Source organism: Dermacentor andersoni, chromosome 7 (assembly GCF_023375885.2).
Source record: "Dermacentor andersoni chromosome 7, qqDerAnde1_hic_scaffold, whole genome shotgun sequence".
Taxonomy (NCBI): domain Eukaryota; kingdom Metazoa; phylum Arthropoda; class Arachnida; order Ixodida; family Ixodidae; genus Dermacentor; species Dermacentor andersoni.
Genome location: NC_092820.1, coordinates 35649090 through 35670806, shown reverse-complemented (window position 1 = coordinate 35670806; position 21717 = coordinate 35649090). Strand labels below are relative to the sequence as shown.

Below are 21717 nucleotides of genomic sequence, written 5' to 3'. Positions count from 1 at the left end.
GCCTTTTCACGCGTTGCCTCAAGTTTGGTGGAACCAGCTATAGCCCACCTGTCTGTTCGCTTGAAGAAATCGATTAGTGGACTTCGCTTGTATCACCTAATAGGCATCTGTAGGATTTCTATGTGAAACCAGTAAATTGTCAGTGCAGACTGTTGTCCTTCTGAAAGACTGCTTCCGCTCTTGTGCTGCAATCACCCCTTTGGCGAGACTTTTTATTCTTCTTCAAGCAATGAAAACAGACAAAATTTACATCATCAAATTGCGTTGTCTGAACTATTAGCTCCGTAAAATCACCAGTTGATTCTCAGTATATATAATTTCAACTGGCTCAGCTACAGCAAATACAAACAGCATACTGAAACCTGCACGATGTAGAACAAGCTCAACAACGATAGACGTCTTAACATTCCTGGATTTGTTCTCAATACATCCATTCGTGTTTGCAGCGGCGGAAGCTTTTGTACCACAAGCATTTTCGTGAAACCCTGGAAGCACGAGTAAATGACACCTTGCCCCCTTGTAATTCAAACGACGGTGAAAACATGGACGTGAATCCACTCACGGCGAGAATACAGGAAAAACTGATTCGACTGCTGATTCGGCTTGTTTGTGCTCGCGGCCACTTATTTCTTTTGGCTCCATACTCCTAATTATTATAAAGGTAGCGAAATTGGTCCTTTGTAATCAGTTATCGGTTAAAATTTGACCAAAACAAACATTATCGAGGGGCGCATTGGGCAGCAACGTATTTTGTTTACCGACATCAGCGTTGGTCATGCTTGGTTTGAAATGCAATTTACAACATTGGAGCCATCACGCAAAGCTGTCGACAATGTGCGGGGTATGATTGAGCTACGGCTATGCACGACGCATGAGCGTTCGTTACCGAAGGAGCGCGGGAAGTGCGAAGCAGTTGAAGTTGTGCATTGCTAGAGGCTGGTGAAGACAGCACGGAAATTTGTGGGCAACAGAAGAAAGCGAGCGCCACTCGTCAGCAGAGAACCACCTGCCTCATTTCAACTGGGCCAAAGAATGCCACAGCAGAATTGCAGCATCTGGTAGTCATACGCTAGTATGATATAATTTAGCGTGTTAACCCCCGGCACTTCCGCGAGTGCTTACACGAGCAACAAGCTCTTACCAGTCGGATATGTATTTGAGTGTGAGAGGAGCATGAAAAATGTAGCGATATCGTCAGATAAATGTTTTTTTTTGTTGTTGTTTTGTGTGAGGATTAGTTAGGGTAGATCATTCTGTGGAAAGATAGCAAGGCTTATCGGGGCGCCTCTGCTAGCATTCGAAAATTTTCAGTCGCGTCAAGCTAGTGGCGCACTCAAATGTCTCGTTTTTTCCAGCTGTGCGATATTACTTTAACCGAAATCCTGAAGTGACAAAAGCTTTATTAGTGTTCTTTCTTGGCATTGAGTGCGCATGCGCGGTGATTTGACACTGCGCATACCTGAATACACGCCAGTTACACGGCATCGAAACATCGGGCATGGCTGATGAAAGAAGCTACGAATACACGCCTTCTGAGTTCAGTATGACGGACGAGACAACTGCAAGCACAACCTGTGACGGTACCCCGGGCGCTTCATCTGCTTTGGACGCCTACACCACGTGAGCTTTAGCGCTTGTTAATTTTCCATTCAATACAGTTACCCTTTAACATGACCTATATAATAGGCTTCTATATCTGTACATTTGTTTCCACCTAAAACGGGTCTTTTTGGCAGCAAACTTGAAATTTTAAATCGGATGCTTTCTTAGATCTTGACGCGCCGATGGACGGCTGGTGCGAAAATATTGGCATGTTCAGTGCAAGTCAGCAGTTTTGCGGTCAGGATAATATTTCTCAGGACATGAATGTAACCTACTTAAAGAAGAAAATATTTTTCGATGATTGATGAATATTGCACTGCACACCCGCCTTGGGATATTATATCTGGCAGTCCCGGCTCCAAGTCCAGGTGCAACCACCGAATTTTGATGAAAGCACACTGCAAAAAGGCCGGTAATTGCATTTGCGATCGTTACATAAGCCACCGTAGTGAAAATTGATGTTCAGTCCACTAATGTGGCATGCGTTTTATCAGGTCGTGACTCTTGCCCGAAAAACCGCGGAATTAGTTTTAACTGCAGCGAACACTTCCAGTGCCGAACCATCTTTTCTAGACAACTCGCCAAATTGAACAATAATAATGCCATTTCTCAATTGAAAAAAAAAAAATGTGACGATTTGAGTGCTGCCCGCTCAAAGCCTTATTTTTTGAAAACACAATACCTGTATATGAATGGCAACAACTTGGTTCAAAACGATTGCTCTTCCGTTTCCACGTGTTGTTTAAGAGCAACGAATGTGCGTTAAAGAAAAAACATACTTTTCCCGCTTTAAGTTGTTTGGTCGATGAAGGCATTTCTTTGTTTTTAGTGTTTTTGACAAGTGAAGTTTAGATTACGGGGTTTAAATCGCTTTTTTTTAAATAGCAAACGGGGGTGACCCTAAAGCACAGCCATGAATAAGTGGAAAGTCATCGTATTCTACGGTATAGCCTTTACTATTTGTGAACAAATGCAGTAGCACGTCGCATTTCAGCTCTTTTCTTGCTAAGCATTGTATGGTTATTAGGACACTTTTCTTGCTGTTCTCACAACAAACCTTATCTTTCAAAGAATGCTGAGGTAGGCTCCGGCGAATGGCATAGAAGTTAGCATCGCTTGAAAACAAATATCTTAAAAAATTTTTAAATTATGGGGTTTTACGTGCCAAAACCACTTTCTCATTATGAGGCACGCCATAGTGCAGGACTCCGGAAATTTCGACCACCTGTGGTTCTTTAACGTGCACCTAAATCTAAGTACACGGGTGTTTTCGCATTTCGCCCCCATCGAAATGCGGCCGCCGTGGCCGGGATTCGATCCCGCGAAAACAAATATTTTTGAACACCATTCTAGTTTATTATTACTTCATTCGATCTCGTCATTTCGTTCCCAAGTGTTCAAATTACTTGCCCCAATGTCAGAAATCAGGTTGTATTCTTCAGAGCAAGTCTTTTGTGCTCATAACTTTAAATAATACCACACTGCGACATATTACTCATAGCTGCCGGATCTATGAGTCGTGATTGTAATTGGCTTGAAAAGGTGAAATTCATCACGGCTATACCGAATCACATCAGGCGGGCACAAATGCGAACTTTTAAAAATATTAGTGCAGATTTGAATAATAATTGCAGATTGTATCTGCGCACTCTCATTCTTATAATTGTAACTGACTTATTGAGGTAAAAAATATGTTCCATGCATCAAGAGTTTATTTCGAAATTATTGTTAGGATTCTAGCAAAGTGTGCCGTTCATCCTGTGCCAGACAGCAGTCATTGATGAGAAGAAACCATTGCAAATAGCGCGTTTACAAAACCCGACTTTATTTTTTTTGAACTTTGTTTTATTAAAACATAAATTCAACCATTTTTGTCACAGCTAGTAGTTTTCTGATCAATACTTCATTAATTTCAGCATTCCTGATGACGCCTGGAAGTACCCTTGGAACACACAGCCCATGCCGATAACCGACGGGACTTACAGCGTCGAAGGTACGTAGGCGATGGCCATTTGCCACCGGTGGAACTTGCGAAGGCATTTGACAACAAACGCAGGAGATGGCGCCTACGGTTACCGTGGTAGCGGTACGTTTATTGCGTATAAGAATGCACTTGACCAGCGCCGTCAATATGGTTTCCGCGTGAGCCAGCATAAAACTCTCCATGCTGGGAAATTGTTGTTTATCTGAATATATGCAAACTCATACATAACTAATGCAGTAGAAGATTTTCAATTAATAATTTCTTTTATCGGTCAGCTGGTAAAAGACGCTCCTAGATAATGGCAGAAGCCGAGATTGTTCATTCCATGCAGTGACTAATTCACTCGTAAATGGAATCATCACTTGACCATTGCTTTACAAGTTTATTTGCCAAGCAGAATCCCAGTGGGTTTGCCCTGCTCACATCCTGATGTTTCCCCTGAACCAAACTAAGTAGACAAAGAAAATGTTTTGATGTGAATTCACTGTAAATTGTGCAATTAGTACGGCGCTTCAGATGTCTATACAGGAAGGTCGTAACTGTGCTCTGTCCCTTTTTCGGCACAGTGCGATATTCGCTCACACATAGCGTGTTACGGGCAGCCGACATATCCCGCTGCGGCAGAATGCAGCAGTTACCGCATACAACATGGGGCACCCGAAAACAGTTTATATTGGAGCTCTTGGTTCTTTCATACCAAGCATGCCAAGTCGCATCCGCAGCAGAAACAACCTTCACAAATTTATGAAAATGTAACGCAACGAAACACAAAATTGCTGGGTTGTTGTTCACGCTTTGGTGCCATAAATCTTTAACAAATAGCTCAAATCAAGTCTATATAGAGACTTCTGCCACAATATTTGTGTTTACAGAGCACAAATCTAAGTACACAATGATTTCCTATGAGTGTGCCACTTCTTCGAAATTGCAACGAGTTGTTAACAAGGCAATCTACGTCAAGCTGAAACAACGGCATTCCATACTGAATGTTCTTTTTTGTTAGGCGATTAGCATTCCTTGCATACATCAAGCATCATTCGTTCTGCCAGTATGGTCGCCATCTCTTTCGCCAGCCTAATGAACGTTGCGACTTTAACGGCTCGACTGATAAAATTTAGAATACCAGACAATAAAAGTTAGTTCCTTAAATTACGCCTATGCAGTCACACTGTAGTTCCTCCGAAGTCCAAGATGATGAAACTCAAATCTTTAGTTCCGGTGGTTGGGAATCCGCGTTTAATCTTTTCTGTGATGTAGGAAGGCGCAGAGACTCAGGTATGGGGCTTGAAAAATGACATAAAAATTCTTAACCAACTCCCTTCCCGCCAGTTAACATTGTAAATAGAGGTGTACAACAATGCGGTGGGCTCCTGCAGTTTTAATGCCAATTCAGTCGCGTCGATGGTCATGCTGACGACGGTTCTGCCGTAATTTCCACCTTTGTTTTAGGTCTCTTGCATTTTCTTTTTTTTTCAATTTCACGCAATTTCTGTACAGTTTAGGGAAGATGTTTACATAGCTGCAGTACTTGCAGCGCTATCCATACAGTCCGCACCTTTAACGCGCGTTTACGCTTTCCCTTGCACCGTTTAGTGGCATTGCCCCATGAATTAATACTTCCGCATTTCTCTGCAAGCTGATGTGGTGTCTGCAATACGATTATTACATATACGCATTGAGCAATATTTTGACAGTTGTCCTATAGTCTGTTGATGGCCTACACAGGAACATTGGCGAGAAGTGCCATGTTGGCGTTCGGAATGAGCTCCTAAACATGCATTGCTTACCGCCGGTGCTTAAGACGTTCAGCTACCGGAGTCAACAAACGGGTTTCGGATAACCATTTTCTGAAAGGCGAGTACGTCGTTGCATCGCACACCTATCTGTCTTAGATGACCAACAAATTAAGGGCATGCGTCAAACAAACAATTAAAATCTCTCGGCAAAAATGCGTCCTCTCAACTTTTCTTTGTCGTTCTCTGCGACGGGCTATGTCTGCTGCTTGTAAGAGATGAACAACAAGGAAGAACTTCGTGAGGCATCTAGTGTGCTTATTTCTGAATAACACAGCAAATGTAATGGGTGAAGAGTCCGACGCACAAGAGACCGACATGTCGTTTTTCACTTCGAACACTATCGTGTTCTGCACGCGGTTTGACATAAAACATGCTAATCTTCAAAGTAATCCAATACTGCACAATCTTGATAGTGCTCCGCTTTCCCATCTCCACAAAATTCTTGCATGCATACAAGAAAGTTGCAAAAAGAATAAGCACCGCGTACGGAAGCCCAACAGTAAAGCTTCTTTACCACTGAAACCTTCTTGCCTTGCACAATAAGCATGGAAATGGAATATCCATTTCCCATGAATTTCCTTTGCACTACGGTGAACGAACACCTTTACTATGCTTTTATGCCATTCAGGTGACACTGAAAATGGCATGACGAGTTACCAGGAACTGGAGTGCGTCAGCAGCATCGAAAACGCAAGGCCAAGCACAATTCGAGCTGGCATGGATGCAGCATCAGCCAATTTTGAAGACGGCGCCACGTAAGTTCACATTTAGAAAACTTCCATTGGAAAGCAACCCAGAGACAACAGGGATGGCTATCCGTGTAACAGCTATGGCTCTATTCGGTAATTTCTCCTTGGGAGGGCTAGCTCTGATGGCTGAAACATGTATTGCATTAGCAGTTTTGAGCGTTCTGACGGCGCAGCCTGTCTTGACATGCTTCATCGTTGCAACAGCGCCGCCGGACACGGACAGAGTAAGGAGGGAAAATCACACGGTAGTGTGCACAACCCATGGCGCAACCACGAAGCTACACAAGCTCGCGCGATTTTCCATCCTGTTAACACGCTGGAATGTTTGGCACACTTCCAAGTCTGTAACCTGCTTACTCACTAACCATTATGGAATATATAAAGATTGTGCAGGAAGGATACTCAACTAAGGCTCATAATATGAAACGGGGTTATGCCAAGTTTACCGAGGCAATGCAGCATGGGTACGCCGTCCGTAAGCAGAGTGTTCGAAATTAATCTGAAGGCGACCACTATGGCGTGCGTTATAGTGGTCGACCAGTGGGGTTATAGCGGTCAAATTCCGTGGCATACGCGGCAGCTGCATGCCACGGAATATTAAGTGGCTTCCTTGTTCTTAACGTCATTCTCTACACATTTCTGCCGTTGGCTTACAGCATTCAGAGTCCTTTTATTCACCATCAAGAAATTCGACTGCCTTAAGGCGACTCTGCGATAGGAATCGTAGAGAACGTATACCTTTGGGCATGCGTTCACGGAATGTCTCATTCTTGAAAGTGAATACGCAGGCGAGTTTTCCCGTACTAGCACAAGTTCTGTATATCGAGTATTTTTCCGGAGATAAATCGTAGTAGGTGCTTAAGCCCGTTCTCTTTGTACCTTGCAAACACAGGAGCCATAGTGGTTCTGACCTATATAATAAACTCGCGCTGCACCGTTTTCTTGTATGCAAGGGAGTGCGGGATGTGGTGATTTAGGATCGGCATCGTTCTCGCAGAGCCAGGACAGCATCTATGCCCGCCTGGCAGGTACAGTTTCGTCCTGCATGATGGTTACCTTTTTTGTACTAAATGAGCACGTCAAGAGCTGTTTTTATTGATAACACAGAAAAAAAATATTCAATCATCGGGACTTCTGCATGAATGTACAATTATAATAAAACATACAGCCCCGGCGAGTCGCTCAAGTTGGAGAACAGACGAGATTTGCTTAAGCACTGCAACAGCTTGTTAGCGTATGCTGATGTACTGCACCTAAGTAAACTTTATGGAAGTATGTAATGCCGATCAATGAAAACATTTTACAAATATTTATTTTAAGAACTTGTTGTATGTGAAGCCATGACCATGTTTCAGGCCATGCCACGTCTCGGATTCCCACATCCCGGCATTCTCAACAGCAGACCACCCGTTAGGAAACTTGCATAGGTGGTGGAGCCAGATTTCCCAGTAGGTGATGTGGGAAACTTTATGATAGGGACACTTTGATTGTCACGACACATGTGTTGCCCAAGCAGCTCCCGGAAGTCACGTGAACTTCTGCGGGTGGGAGGCTGACCAAGAGACGGCGAGCAGAGAACACCTTGGCACACACTGGCTTCTAGCTCACCCAGTGTTGTAGGTGGCCTGATGTGTGCTTGGGAAATCGCCTGTAATATGGAGCCACACTCGGGAACAACCGCTTCGGGACAAGCAGCTCTAGTCTCCTTTGCCTATACTCCCCATCAGGCCATCGTTGTGACCGCGGGTATTCGAGGCCATCAGGATAAGTTTGACGCCTGTGACTAGACACGTCGTACAACAAATGCTTTTTTAATATACTGGTTATTACTCAAGTATACAGTGTCTATAATACTGCGAGCCTTACTTTTGTTAATTGTTCTAATGTCTTGCGATAGGTGTATCACCTACGCCCTTCGGCGAAGCCTCCGTCTATAGTGGCGTAAGATATTTTTAATTTTGATCTCATACTTCGTAGTAAAGTGCCTCAGAGCAACAGTTGGGTATGCCTGAAGGATTCTGGAAGCAAGCGTTTCGTCAAACGGACTTGTCCTTGTAAGTTGCGTTCCCTTGCCCAAACGTGTCGTAGAAGACAATATGTCTTCTACGAGTATTAACCACCCGGGGCCTCAGTGTTCACACGGATATCTCTCCTTTGTTCTAGAATTCCTGAGACCACCTTGGTTGACCCACTGAGGAGGCAGTACCACCCGGCTCATAGCACATCCACCGTCTGCGGGAGGTGTAGGTAGGATTTCAGGCACTGGTATGCGTACGCCTAGCGTTGCAGGCTATGGAGTAAGCTGACGCCTGCTTCCGTATCTACAGCCAATCTACACACAGTCTACGAGGCCAATATACGCTGTACATTCTGGATGGCTTCTTACTGACAGCATTGAACTGTTGACTCTCGGAATTAGAGAGGTTAATCACTGCGCCCATAAAGCTTCTCGTCCGTGTGCGATTCCCTACTAGTCTCCAGGGCGGTTCACCGATTATCTGCGAGCACTCCCTTTCGCACATTTGACGGGGATAAGAAAGCGATAGTTGCATTTAGGAGAGTAGGGCGAAAAATGAGAGCCAGAATGCAACATGTTTCAGAACACCTTTTTCTGGATATGTGAAAAGCGTAAGTAATACCTGAGAAGCAGGTAGTCGCAGTGTGCTATTAGAGATATCGTGTCGACATTGCAAGAAAAAATATCAACCGTAGTAAGGCTCTTAATCATTTGCCATTAGTTGCAGTACCTTTCTGGGGGGATCTGTATTGAAGTGGATAACTACATAATAAATTCAATGGGGTGGCGCTTCTTGTCCTGACCTTCGACGGTACATAAAAAGAAATGTGCTGGAAGATAGTGGTAATTACTCAACGTAACGGCAAAATAACAGACGCTAACGAAGACGACTTACGACAGGGTATGTACTGTCGGCGTCAAAGAAAAAAAATAAAAGACGCGATCCACAGGGTGCGTAACTGAACGTACTTTTCGCGCGTTGTCATTACCATTGGCATGGTGCCACGTCGGGTTTGAGACGCTGCACGATGATGCTCCCCCTATACGGCGGTACTTCCTTTCATGTTATGGGTATCTGTTATTTGAATGCGAGAAAAAAATATGAGGACATGGCAATGATGGAGGCGTAAACGTTTCGTTTGACGCCTGCATCACATACGGTGTCACCGAAGTGGGCTCATACTCGTTCTATACTTCAATAATCTAGGTCCTGTTTTCTTTCATTTTTTTCTTTCGCGCTATCAGATATGAGAACCAGAACATAAACAACAATATCGCAGTATAGGGGGAGTGTCCTCCCGCAGTGCTGTCAAACTGGTTGCCTGCGCCTTTCAATCGTGATGACTGAAACATACCTTCTGTTATTAGACCACGCGCTCCACTGTTCGCGTTTCCTTTAAAGCCAGCGGAACTTGGCGAGCCAGGCATATTATTTGTGTTCGTCTGTTTGGCGCCATGTAATTGTGAGTCGCGAATCTCGAGTGAAACAAAACATTCTCTAAGTTTTAAATGCAGGGTGTCCCAGCTAAAAGCAACCGCTGATTTAAAAATGACCCAGCGAGCTATGGGTTTGAAACTAACTCAGTGCTTTCACACCTAGCACACTCCGTGGTTTTGAAAACATTGTTGGCGTTTAGCTGGGAGATCGTACATGTCACTGAATTCAAATTAACAAATCATTTGGCCTATATTGTGGAACTTTCCCATCTAAGTTTCTTGCTGTATGTATGGGAGAACTGAATGAGCTCCAGGTAGAGGTGATGTAGAATGTACGCATCGGCCTAATTGATTTTAGCCAAAGGAAAATCAAAAATATGCTTTTACGAGTAAATGTACTCGAAAATTTCGAAAGGATATTTTAGTACGAACGAAAAAATTCAGAGTAAAAAAACGAACCATGTTCGTGATTCCATCTGCATCGAACCATCGCTAATAATGTGAGCACATGTGCGAATTATTAAAATAGCCTGTAATTAACCTTTGACCTATCCTTACCGATCTGAGCAATCTTCAAGTGGCACACGTAACAGCAAGCTCGAACTTGCGTTTTCTTTGTCCATTGGTCCGTCAGTTCTAATGTGTGATTTGTGACTAGGCGTTAACAATTTCACGTTGTCATACAGTCTGCAATATGTCAGGTTCATATTATGTAGCATTGATAAAGCTATTCTAAATAATCACCAGTCAGAGTAAAGTGATTGCTCTGGCTCAAATGTGTCGGAATGTTCCACTGCGCTATCGTGTACGTTCTTCACTAGAAACGACTTAGCCGAGCCTACCAACAACTTAGCAAAACCTCGCTTAACCTCGCAGAGCCTATAAACCTAGGCAAGGTACGTAAAAGCTCGGTGATCAAAAGCTCCGCTGCTGACTATAGCCTTGCACCAGTAGTGCAAGTAGCGCTAGCTTTTTTTTTTGTAGAGATAAAACCTGTTTTACAAATCTGGATGCTACCCTGGATCCGCACTTGACATGATCAGCTATCCGAAGCTAAGGTGAAATTTCCAAACAAAAAATTTTTGTGCTTCCGCCCATTCCACGAATGTCTATAGAACCATAGAGAACCCCCGTGGGCTTCTCAGAATAAGAGCTTTGCAGCAAATATTTTTTTTTCTCTTTTTACAACATGCCGGATAAGCACGAACTTTCCGTGTCCAGGCGGATGACAATTTTCTCTTGCGAAACTTTCACCGCCTTTCGGGATCAACTGAATTGTCAAGAGTGCAATTTTGATCAAGCGATTTAGAATTTAAAAAATGCAGAGTGCACTTTGATTTTTTCCCCTGTACCTAAATGACAGCCGATAATTGTCGGAAAACCTTTGGCATCTAGAGACCAAAACCAGCCATTCGTATACAATAAATTCGGATAAAAAACCCCGTCGTTAAATTAATTCCGCCATGACATTTTTCAATAACAGTAGCGAACCTGCTTGTACCGAATGGTCCGTGCATATGGCATCTAACACAGAGTAGCCTATCAGAGCCTATCCACAGTCACAACGCGACAAAAAGCGACAAAGCAAAAATGGGGCATTGCAAAATCATCCAAGTCCTTGTCTAGACAAAAAAAGCAAGTAAATAAACAATAAACTCCCAAAACGCATACATGTTTTCGTCGTCACATCACCTTGTGGCTTCCTGCTTGCATGAAGAGGCACTTCAGACGTCAGCAGGCGTGTTAGGGTTTCTTATGATCAATAAACTACTAAAACTTCTCGCTTCCCGCGCGTTCCTAGCCGAGAATGTCGCGCAGTGAGGAATCGGCACCTCTGATTTCAGGACAACCTGACAAGCCAGAAAGCGGAAGCTCCGGTTACACAATTCCGGTGAACAGCAGGGGCGGCGACGAAGCAGTGACTAGTGAAAGCTACGTTGGCATGGAAGAAGCATCGGGAATCTCGTGAAGCGACCCTAGGTGAGACAAATTTTTCTAAGAATGCCATTATTACTAAATTCCAGGAAAAAATATGCTCGCACTTACAAATTTTTCGAGTGATTCAAGTTCTGATAATGGAAATGCCTAATGTCAGTTACTGTTCAGACAATATGGCGCTCGCGTAATCGGAAACGTTCAGCTCAGGCTCTACTACCTAGGTAGTACATGCGAACTGAGAAACCGTCTTGTTCTGCAAACATAGCATCAACTTTGGGGAAGTGAGTGGAATTTAAAGAAACGTGATAATATAGGTATTGAAGGAATTGTATTTTCAGTTTATGTCATTTACTTAGGAAAAAAATGCGCGGATGCCTGAAAGTGCAATATCTCGGCTGTTGCTCACAGGACGCTGCCTCTCGGGGGCGTTTGCGTCAGCATGCGTTCGGTGTGTTGCGACACCACGAAACCGAGCAGATGTGGGTTGAACCCTCCCGCCATTAGCGGTGCGCGGCTTCGCTGAGTTCAGAGAAAAGGGTAGCCTGAGATTGGAGCCAATGCCGGATGTTTGGACCGGCATGGCGCTTTGGTGGAAGCAACACACCTCTTTGCCCCCGCTTCAAATAGACAGCAGCCCCGGACCGACACATCTGAGCGACAGCAGTGATCACCTTTTACTGTCCGTCCTCTGCAACCCTTTCTTTCACACACATTTCACATCTTTCCTGTTTTCTATTCACTTTTCGCCACTTCCAGCTTTTTAGCCATCAAGGGTTACTAACCTTACGTCTCGTCACCGCGGCATTGCCGGAAACGCAAAAATTTGTCCCACGATCAACACCAAATCCTTAAAGAACTTGTGAAAAGGAATGTTATTGTAATAAAGCCAGCAGACAAAGGCGGTGATATCGTAATCTGGCCTATAGAAAAGTACAAGAATGTGGCGCCCAACCACTGAGCAACCCCACCCATTACACAAAACTTGACTCTAACCCAACTTCAGATTACAGCAATACTGTGCAAAACAAAATAGCGGAGCTCCTATCCAGGGAACTAATCACGCAATCTGAATATCGCTCCATGATGCCCAAGAACAAAAAAGCAGACCGCTTTTATCTCCTCCCTAAAATACATAAATATCCAGTCGAAAAAATATTTATAGCAGAAATCCCAGGTCTGCCTATTGTGTCTAATAACAACACACCTACTGAGCCAGTAAGTTCTTAAATCACCACCTGCCAAACATACCTACCACCCTCCCATCTTTTATTCAAGACACGACGCACTTTCTTCGAATTATTGGCGGCATCGACGCCAACCAAATTCTGTCCGACCACGCTATTCTAGTTACTTCGGATGTTTCTGCCCTTTACACCAATATACCTATGACTGAAGGAATCGAAGCTGTTTCTAAATCCCTCGCAATCAATCCCCAAGCGCGCGCTCCTGAAGTTTACCTGTCGCTGCTTACGTTAGTTCTCACGCTCAACTTTCTCGAAATCGATTCTATTCACTACCTGCGAACTTTCGGCGCTGGCATGGGGGCACCATTCGCTCTCACGTATGCGAACATTTTCATGGGACAGCTTGAAGCAGACTTGTTGAAATTCTACCCTTTGAAACCCCACACCTACCTTCGTTATATTCACGACATATTTATAATATGGGAACATGGCACAATCACGTTAGCCGACTTAATGAGCCATTTCAATTGCTTTCACCCGAGCAATAAATTTACTGCTCAGCCCTCTCGTACTTAGGCCAACTTCCTGGACACGGTGGTCTACATAGAAAACGGAAAACTGAGAACGACACTTTACCTGAAGCCTACGGATAGCCGGCAATATTTAGACAACAGTCATCATGCGCGACACTGCAAGCAAGGAATGTTTGCCGGACAAGCGAAACGAATACGAAGTATTTCCAGCAAAGACTACGGTTATATCCACCACCTAAATGACCTTAAAACGCTAGCAGAAAGCGACTATCCCCAAGTTTTTCTCGATAGAGCTTATGAGGTCGCGTCAAGATTGGAGAGACAGTCGGAGTTGGCGAAGAAACAGCCTACACCTGAATTTTACAGACCACCGACCTTTATTTCAAGATATTCTAATGCACTCCCAAACATAAAGAACCTCCTACGAAAATGCCACCCAACATTATCAAGTAACAAGCGTCTAAGAAACGCGTTCCCAAATGTACCTAGGGTACCTATCGCCGCAACAGGAACATTAAACACATGTTAGTGCACGCAAAAGTCAGCCAACAGCATTCCGCCGTAATGAAAGCATTCGTCGCCCCAGGAGCAACACCTCAAGGCACCTTCAAAGTGACATTAAAATTGATAGCACCACAAATAGTTGTACACACGAAGTCAAATGTAGCTTCACTTGTACAAGTACGGATGTGAATTATATGCTTCAATGTTCCTTCTGTAAGAAAAAATATATTGGTGAAACAGGACAACCAATGAACGTCCGATTAAGCGGACATCGCACGGACACAGCTAAAAAGCTTCCTAAAGACGTTGCCGAGCATTACCAACCAGGTCATAACTTTGAACTTAAACTGTGCATCTTACGGTCAAATATTCCGCTATGAACGAGAAAGAAATTACAGCGAATCATACCCTATCCATATGTTTAAGACATTGAAACTAATAGGCATAAACGTTTCAAAGGGAGCTTTACATATTCGATATGCTAAATTTCAATTAATAGGCAACAACACTTAGTTTGGTTTCCTAGCGTTTCCTTGCTTGTTTTTCTCTTTTTCCTTCTTACTTTTTTTTCCTTCCTGTTTTTTGCCTGTATTTATTTGTACCATTTCAGTAGTTTCTTTTTCTTTTTTTACGAGCACCGGTTTCTGCCGCTCCTTCAGTTATCTCTTCCAGAGACTGGATAGCCTACGACCACTAGTCAAACAGGTTATAGAGGGCTGCTGTGCACGCCGTTGACACGCCGGCTGACATACGGGCGTTGACGCATGATTGTCAGATGGCCGTGTCCCTGGCCTTGTCCACTGCACTGCTTTATTCGCAATTCGACACGCTGACACACCTTCACTCGTTGCCGTGCCCACCCTCCTTATGCCCTCTCCCTTTTAGAAGAACGCCACTTCTATATACTGTGGCGAGGAAAACATATGTCGCCTTGAAGAATACAAGTTCACGTCTCGAAACGTTGGCTCCTGCTTTCCCCTCGTTCTCGTTTTGTCGATCGTAAACGCCCTTGGTTACACATATTGGGTTGTAGCACAGCTGTAGGACTGGCGCACAAAGATCATGGTCCTTTCGCGACCACTTGTTGGGCTCCGTGTTCCGTAACTGATATATCAGCAAAAAACAGGCATACATTTATGGCTGAGCCATTTACTTTCCTCTCACCCAAACAATACAGGGCTGATCGATGATGTCTTGCGGTTCTTTGGCAGCGAAAAAGAAAAGCTTTTCCAGATATCATGTAATGCAGCGTTACAAGAAAGAAAATACTGCCTCAATGATTTCCAATTTCTACTAGCAAAATGTATTAGGCTCTCTAGAGCCACAGTATAAGATCACGAAGACGTCTAGCGGTGACATCCTGTTGGAACTGCACGCCAAAGTCTGTACGGAAAGCCATCCAACGTACCCTCATTCTTGGACATTCTATCGACTGTAACGAAACAAGGCACAATGAAAGCTTTTCGAAGTGTCACATCAGAAGATGACGTTATTGAACTGACTGACGCAAAGCTTCTAGAAGGATGGAGAGACAAAAAACGTAATTAATGCTCAACGAATACAGACGTCAATGTGCTTGTCTCGATTTCGCATGTGCGAAGACATTGCACAACTATACATGTAGCTTCAAGTAATTATCTGTAAGACTTCACACAGAAATTAAAAGACGGGAGCAGATAACGCAGTAGGAGGTGTAGGGGGAGGATTTTCATAGCAGGAAAGTCTAACCGAAGACACTTGCTCTGGGCTACGCTCTGCGCATGCGCGCACGTTCTCGATTGCCTCAGTGGTTCAGTTAATCATACGCAGCTAATGGGCGCTCTGGTCGACTTTCGCGCAATATATTGAAACAGTGAGAGAAATAAAAGGCAAGGATGTTAACCACAAGCACGTCTGGTTTGCTACCCTGCCCTGCGGAAAGGGGGTATAGGGATGGAGAGAGCACAGTTTGGCGCACAGTGGTAGCTTCTCACAGTCTACACACGATTCACAAGGCCTGTGCACTTGAGATATTTCAAGAGCACTTTCGTAGCTTTCTGTCCCATAAATGCGAACGTCCAGGGTCCAAGGATCTTCATTACTGAAAATGGTCTGGTCTCCAGCTGGCTTAGTGCTGCCCGGAGAACTCGGCGTCGTATTGGGGAGAGATGCATCAGATGTGTTCGATCATATCTGTGGTTCCGCAAGAGTTGCACATGAGCGTATCCGTCATGCCAACGCGGTACGAGTAGGCCTTCGCAAATGCAACCCCGAGCCAGAGACGGCACAATACTGTCGCCTCAATACGCGAAATTTTTTATGGCACTTGTAGCTTTAAGGGTGGATCCAGCCGATGAAGATGACACTTCGGGAGGTTGGGAGAAGACCAGTATTTGTATGTCATATCTTTAGCGACAATATGAAGCATTCTTCAAGCGTCGGTTCTTGATAAGGGGATTGGAACTGGTCGGGCATCCAGATTGGCTGCCTCGGCAAGGTAATTACCAGCAATGCCGGTATGTCCAGGTAGCCACTGAAATATAATTTCATGCCCTGTAGCGATCATTTCATGGTGATGTTCTCTTATTTCATACGTCAGCTGCTCATGAGTCCTATGATATATGGCAAAATGCACTGAAGTGCTGCCTTAGAGTCGCAAAAAATGACCCATTTCTTAGGTGTCTGTTGCAGGAGATATTTGACAGCAACAGGCAGGGCCGCAAGCTCTGCTGCCGTTGATGTTGTCATGTGGGACTGTTTGTCATGTGGACTGTTTTCTTAGCCGGAATGCCAACGACAAATGAAGAGGTGGTAGGTGAGACCGAACCATCACTATAGGTGTGTATTCGTGACCTGTATGTCTCATTGACTTATAGCAGCGTGATCTGTTTCAGAGCTGTTGTTGGGTGATTGGCTTTGTTCTTCCCATCCGTAATACTTAGATGCACCCCGAAGCTGTTGGAGATACTATAAGGACAATGAAATTCTTCCTGCTGGTATGTATCCTAATGAAAGACAATCAGTATGGCTGATTATAACTTCAGAAAAGGTTGCACGCGGTCTCTGCGATGGCAAGAACTCCAACTGGTGATCAGGGACGCAGGAAAGATGGCGGATATGCATCCTGAGACAATCCACAGCAACGTATGTTTGAATATAATGATCTTTGGCGAGCACGATTGTTGCAGCTGTTGATGCACAGTGAGGAATGCTTGGCCCTGTAAGCTCTACAATGAGCGAAATTGACTTGCACGTACTGGCCACACTGGAAGGCTGTGGTGTAAATAGCTTTTTAATAGAACTCTGTTCAGCTGAAGGATGGAGCTTACAGATGTGCCCCATGTTTTCCTGCATATGACTCTCAGACCCTGATCAATCGAGAACAGCTTTTTCTCAGGTACGTGCAATGAGGGCTCCGGGAAATGGTTCGGTACATTATTACACCGAAGAATCGATGGGTATTTCCATAGGTGATAATGTGTCCATTAATGGACACTGGGTATGGTGTCATAGGTTTACGTGTGAATGAAATCAATTCACATCTCTATGTCGACGAAGTCAAGCCTTGTGTTTGACGGTATGCTGGTGTCAAAGTTGCTGCCCGCTGCGATCGCACGCGAACCTGAAGGTGAGTTACCGCAGTAATCCAAACGCAGATATCTGCGTATATCGAGATGTACATTGTTTAGGTAAAATTTCAGCTAGCCCAATGAGTCAAACATTTAACAACGTGGGACTGAAAACTCCTCCATGAAGCACCTCGTGTTAAGTTTATTATTCAGCTGTGGGGCTACCTTCTTTTTGCACAAATAACTACCGGCGAGTTACATGGCCAGATAACCAGCAAAACATGCGGCCGCCAATTCCAATAGTCTCCAGGGAGTTGATGACGGCCTCACGTGCAACGTTGCCATATGTGCATTTCACGTCGACAAAGAGCGCAACTGATATCGCTAACGGTTTTTCTCGTGTTGCACAAACGTTGTTACATCAATGGGGCTACGAATTGGGGAACGACCCCGACGAAAGCCTGACATGGAAGCTGGGTAGATATATACCCGGAAAAAGCGGCGCTAGTCCAGAGACGCAAAATGTATCATGATGAGGCTCATCTGCGTAATCAAGCAAATATGTAATGACTGAATAATAATTCAAAAATGAAACGAAGGAAGGAAGGAAAATTTAATTATATGGTTTTACGCGCAACATCACTTTCTGAATATGAGGCACGCCGTAGTGGAGGAGTCCAGAAATTTAGAGCACCTCGGCTTCTTTAATGTGCACCTAAATATAAGTTCACGGGTGTTCGCATTCGCCCCCATTGAAAAGAAGCCACCGTGGCCGGGATTCAATCCCGCGACCTCGTGCTTAGCAGCCCAACACCATAGTTATTAAGCAACCATGGCTGGTTAAGAAAAGAAAAAAAGAATGAGAGAAACAACGATAGAACCTTTAGGTACCTCATTAGCTTCTCGCGTGTGTCGTTGATGAGGACGACATTCAGCGTCATGTGCCGCAGTGACTGGTAATGTTTTGAGAGAAGTCTGACCGTCCGATCGCATAACTAACTGCATCACCATGAGTGCCGCAAGCTTTCGCCTTCACTTCTTACAGAAGCCTAACATGCTGTCGAACTTTTTTCCACTCTTCTTAACATACAAGATGTCCTGAAAACGCAGACGTATCTTAGCTGATGCAAAACAGTCTATTCTTTTGACTGATTTTTCCATCTGGGCATGTCGAAGACGCACGTGTATTTTAAATATTTAGACTTGCTAAGCTCCTTACCAAACCATCACTGATAGCCATTTCCTCTTACACGTACCTGTTTTATTTAGGATATACATAATCCAATAATTAGAGTGTGGTTTTTGTATTTATTTGTTTATTCAATACTGTCAATCCCATCAGGGATCGTAACAGAAAGGGCATTCAAAAAAGTACACTGACATACAAACATGACAATAATAACGGTTTGGAAATACACATTAATACACAGAATAAACTTCTACATCAGTAGAAGTAAAAAATATACAATCAGGTTCACGCTGCAAGATTTGGGTTGGACAGATAAATGTGTTAAAATGCAAAACAAAGGTAGTAACCAAGTGATACTGACAGTAAACAAAATAATTACTGAGATGTAAGTAGATTGTTCTCAACAAGCGTGATAAAAGCAGTTGGTGATGAACTATTAACAGAGCCCACGTTCAAAGCGTTCCAATCGCGTATAGTCTGTGGAAAGAATGAGTACCTGAAAGTATCAGTGCGGAATGAATACTCGTTTAGTGTGTGGGGGGGCTTATGACGTGTTTTCCTAGTTTGAGATTTCGTTATGTATCGTGAGGTATCCAGATTTAATTGATTATTTATGAGTTGGTAAATGGTTTTAAGGCGCGCTAGTTTAGCTCTGTTTTGGAGGGTTAGCATCCCGGCTTGTTTGAGTAGCTCTGTCGGTGAGTCTGCTAGCCTATGTTTGTTATATATGTTTCTGAGCGCCTTTCTCTGAACGCCTTCAAGTTTTTTGATCAGCTTGTTAGTGAAAGGAAACCAAACTACGTTTGCATACTCTAGTACCGGTCTGACAAATGTTTTATATGCTAGTAACTTTATATCAGATGGTGCTAGTCTGAGGCGTCTATTAATGAAAAATAACTGTTTTAGTGCGGCTGCCGTGACTTTGTTAACGTGAGCATCCCATCTGAGGTCAGAGGTTAGTAATATGCCTAAGTATTTGTATTCACAGAAAGAAACGAGCGGGATGCTGTTTAGTGTGTACTGAAAGAGTGATCTATGTTTTTTCCTAGTTACAGATAATACAACAGATTTATTAACGTTAATAGTCATCTGCCAATCTTCACACCATTTGGTTACTGATGCTATGGCGTTATTTAAAGCTATATGGTCGGCGACAGAGTTAATTTCCTGATATAGCACGCAGTCATCGGCAAAAAGTCTAATGTTGTTAAAGGTGTTAGCAGAAAGGTCGTTTATAAAAATTAGGAATAACACTGGGGCTAAGTCGCTTCCTTGTGGTACACCTGATGTGACATCAGCTGTTACGGATTTCTCGTTGTTAATTTCGACAAACTGAGTACGGTTAGTGAGGTAATCAGTAATCCAGTCTAAAATTGGGCCAGTTCGTAAAGTTAGTTCAAGCTTCCTAATAAGTTTTGGGTGTGACACATGGTCGAAGGCTTTCGAAAAGTCTAGGAAAATAAGGTGAATTTGTTTTTGGTGATCAATAGAGGTGGTTACGTCATGCACGAGTTCAATTAGTTGAGTAACGGTAGAAAGTCCCTTTCGAAAGCCATGCTGGAAAGGCGTCAGAATTTGGTTATCTTCTAGATAGGTTGTTATGTGCTTTAAGATGATGTGTTCAAGTAGCTTGCATATTGTGCTGGTTAGTGAGATTGGTCTGAAGTTTGAAGGGTCTGATTTGCTTCCTGATTTATGTATTGGTGTTATTTTCGCTGTTTTCCATTCTTTAGGAAGGGTGCAGGATGACAGGGATTTGTTAAAGAGTATTACTAAAAACTTCGCAATCCACTCGGCATATCTGCGCAGGAATGTGTTAGAAATGTTATCAGGCCCCGATCCTTTTTTAGTGTCTAAATTTAGTAGTAGGTTTAAGACTCCAGTTTCAGTCACAGTAAGGGGCCCTAGTTGCTTGCCGGTGCAGGGGCTATTGCGGGGTGCATTTCCATCGTCTGTAGTAAAAATGGAACAAAAGTAGTTATGCAGTCTGGTTGCAGTATTTCGATTTTCTTCCGAGGACGGGTGACTGTCATTATGTACTTTAGGATTTAAGTAACGCCAGAACTTCTTGGGAAAGTCTTTTAGGAAATTTGTGAGCGTATTTGAAAAAATAGAATGCTTTAGCTATATTGATATTAGATTTTAAATCGTCAGCGGCTAATGCTAATTTTTCGGCTGTTCGTTCTAATGGGTGGCGTCGTTGCGTTTTTTTCAGTCGCCGGACCTTCCGTTTGGCATGAATTACAGTTCGAGTAATCCAAGCATTATTCTTTCGCGTTATTTTAGTCTTAGTAGGAACGAAATTAGTAATACAATATGATAGAATATTTTTAAACCTATGCCAAAGAATTTCCATATCGGTATTAGTGTCATATGAGAGTTGACGGAACAATGATAGCTCTTCAGATAATGTGTCAAGTATGCTAGTGTCGTCAGCTCGGCTGTAGTCAGGAAATGTTATTGTTCGGGATGAGGGTGTAGTGTAATGAAACGGGACGGAACACATTATTAGTTTGTGGTCAGACAGACCTTCAAGTACTTCTACATTCGCGTCATGATAAGGGAAATGATTGCTCAAAAACACTAAATCCAATATGTTAGAGCTAGTTCCTTGTACACGGGTAGGTTCTGTTACGATCTGCGTGAGGTTGAAGGAAAGCATCATATCGAAAAAAACTTCCGCGCAAGGTGAATGATGTTGCAGTGTACTCCAGTCGATATCAGGAAGATTGAAGTCTCCTAGAAGTATTAGTCTGGTGCTCTTAACATGACGTTGTATATAAGTACATAATAATTGAAATATGTCTGAATCGGAACAAGGGCTGAGATAAACGCATCCAACTATGATATCGCCACTAGAAAAACAGAGTTTGCAAAAAATCGCTTCCACCCCTTCAACTTCACGCATTGTAAGGAAAGGGACTTTATCTTTTATTAACAAAGCCAAGCCTCCACCACGTGTCGGTCTGTCCTTACGAATTATACCGTAGTTTGGGGGAGTTATTTCAAAATTGTTAATGTCTTTTGTTAGCCAGGTTTCCGTAATGGCTAGGAAGTCCGGCTCGAAACCCACTAGTAATGATTCAAGGTGACCGAGCTTGTTGACAATGCTACGCGCATTTATGTTCATGAACGTTATTTGGGACGTTGCTGGCGGCGTGGGCGAAGGGTTCGTGCTTCTGTGTCCTGGTTTTTTGTTTGGTTTGAAGCACTTGTAACAAGGCACACGTCTTTTT

At 43.5% G+C, this 21717-nt stretch overlaps 1 protein-coding gene across 1 annotated transcript; it reads left to right on the top strand.

Annotated features, from left to right (window-relative positions):
* The first annotated feature begins 1391 nt into the window (after positions 1-1391).
* LOC129385918 (uncharacterized) lies at positions 1392-8382 on the top strand. Its single transcript, XM_055073080.2, has 4 exons — positions 1392-1620; positions 3519-3595; positions 6011-6137; positions 8295-8382. The coding sequence occupies exons 1-4, from the start codon at positions 1499-1501 to the stop codon at positions 8380-8382; spliced, it is 414 nt and encodes a 137-aa protein (XP_054929055.1). The 5' UTR covers positions 1392-1498.
* Positions 8383-21717: the final 13335 nt, after the last annotated feature.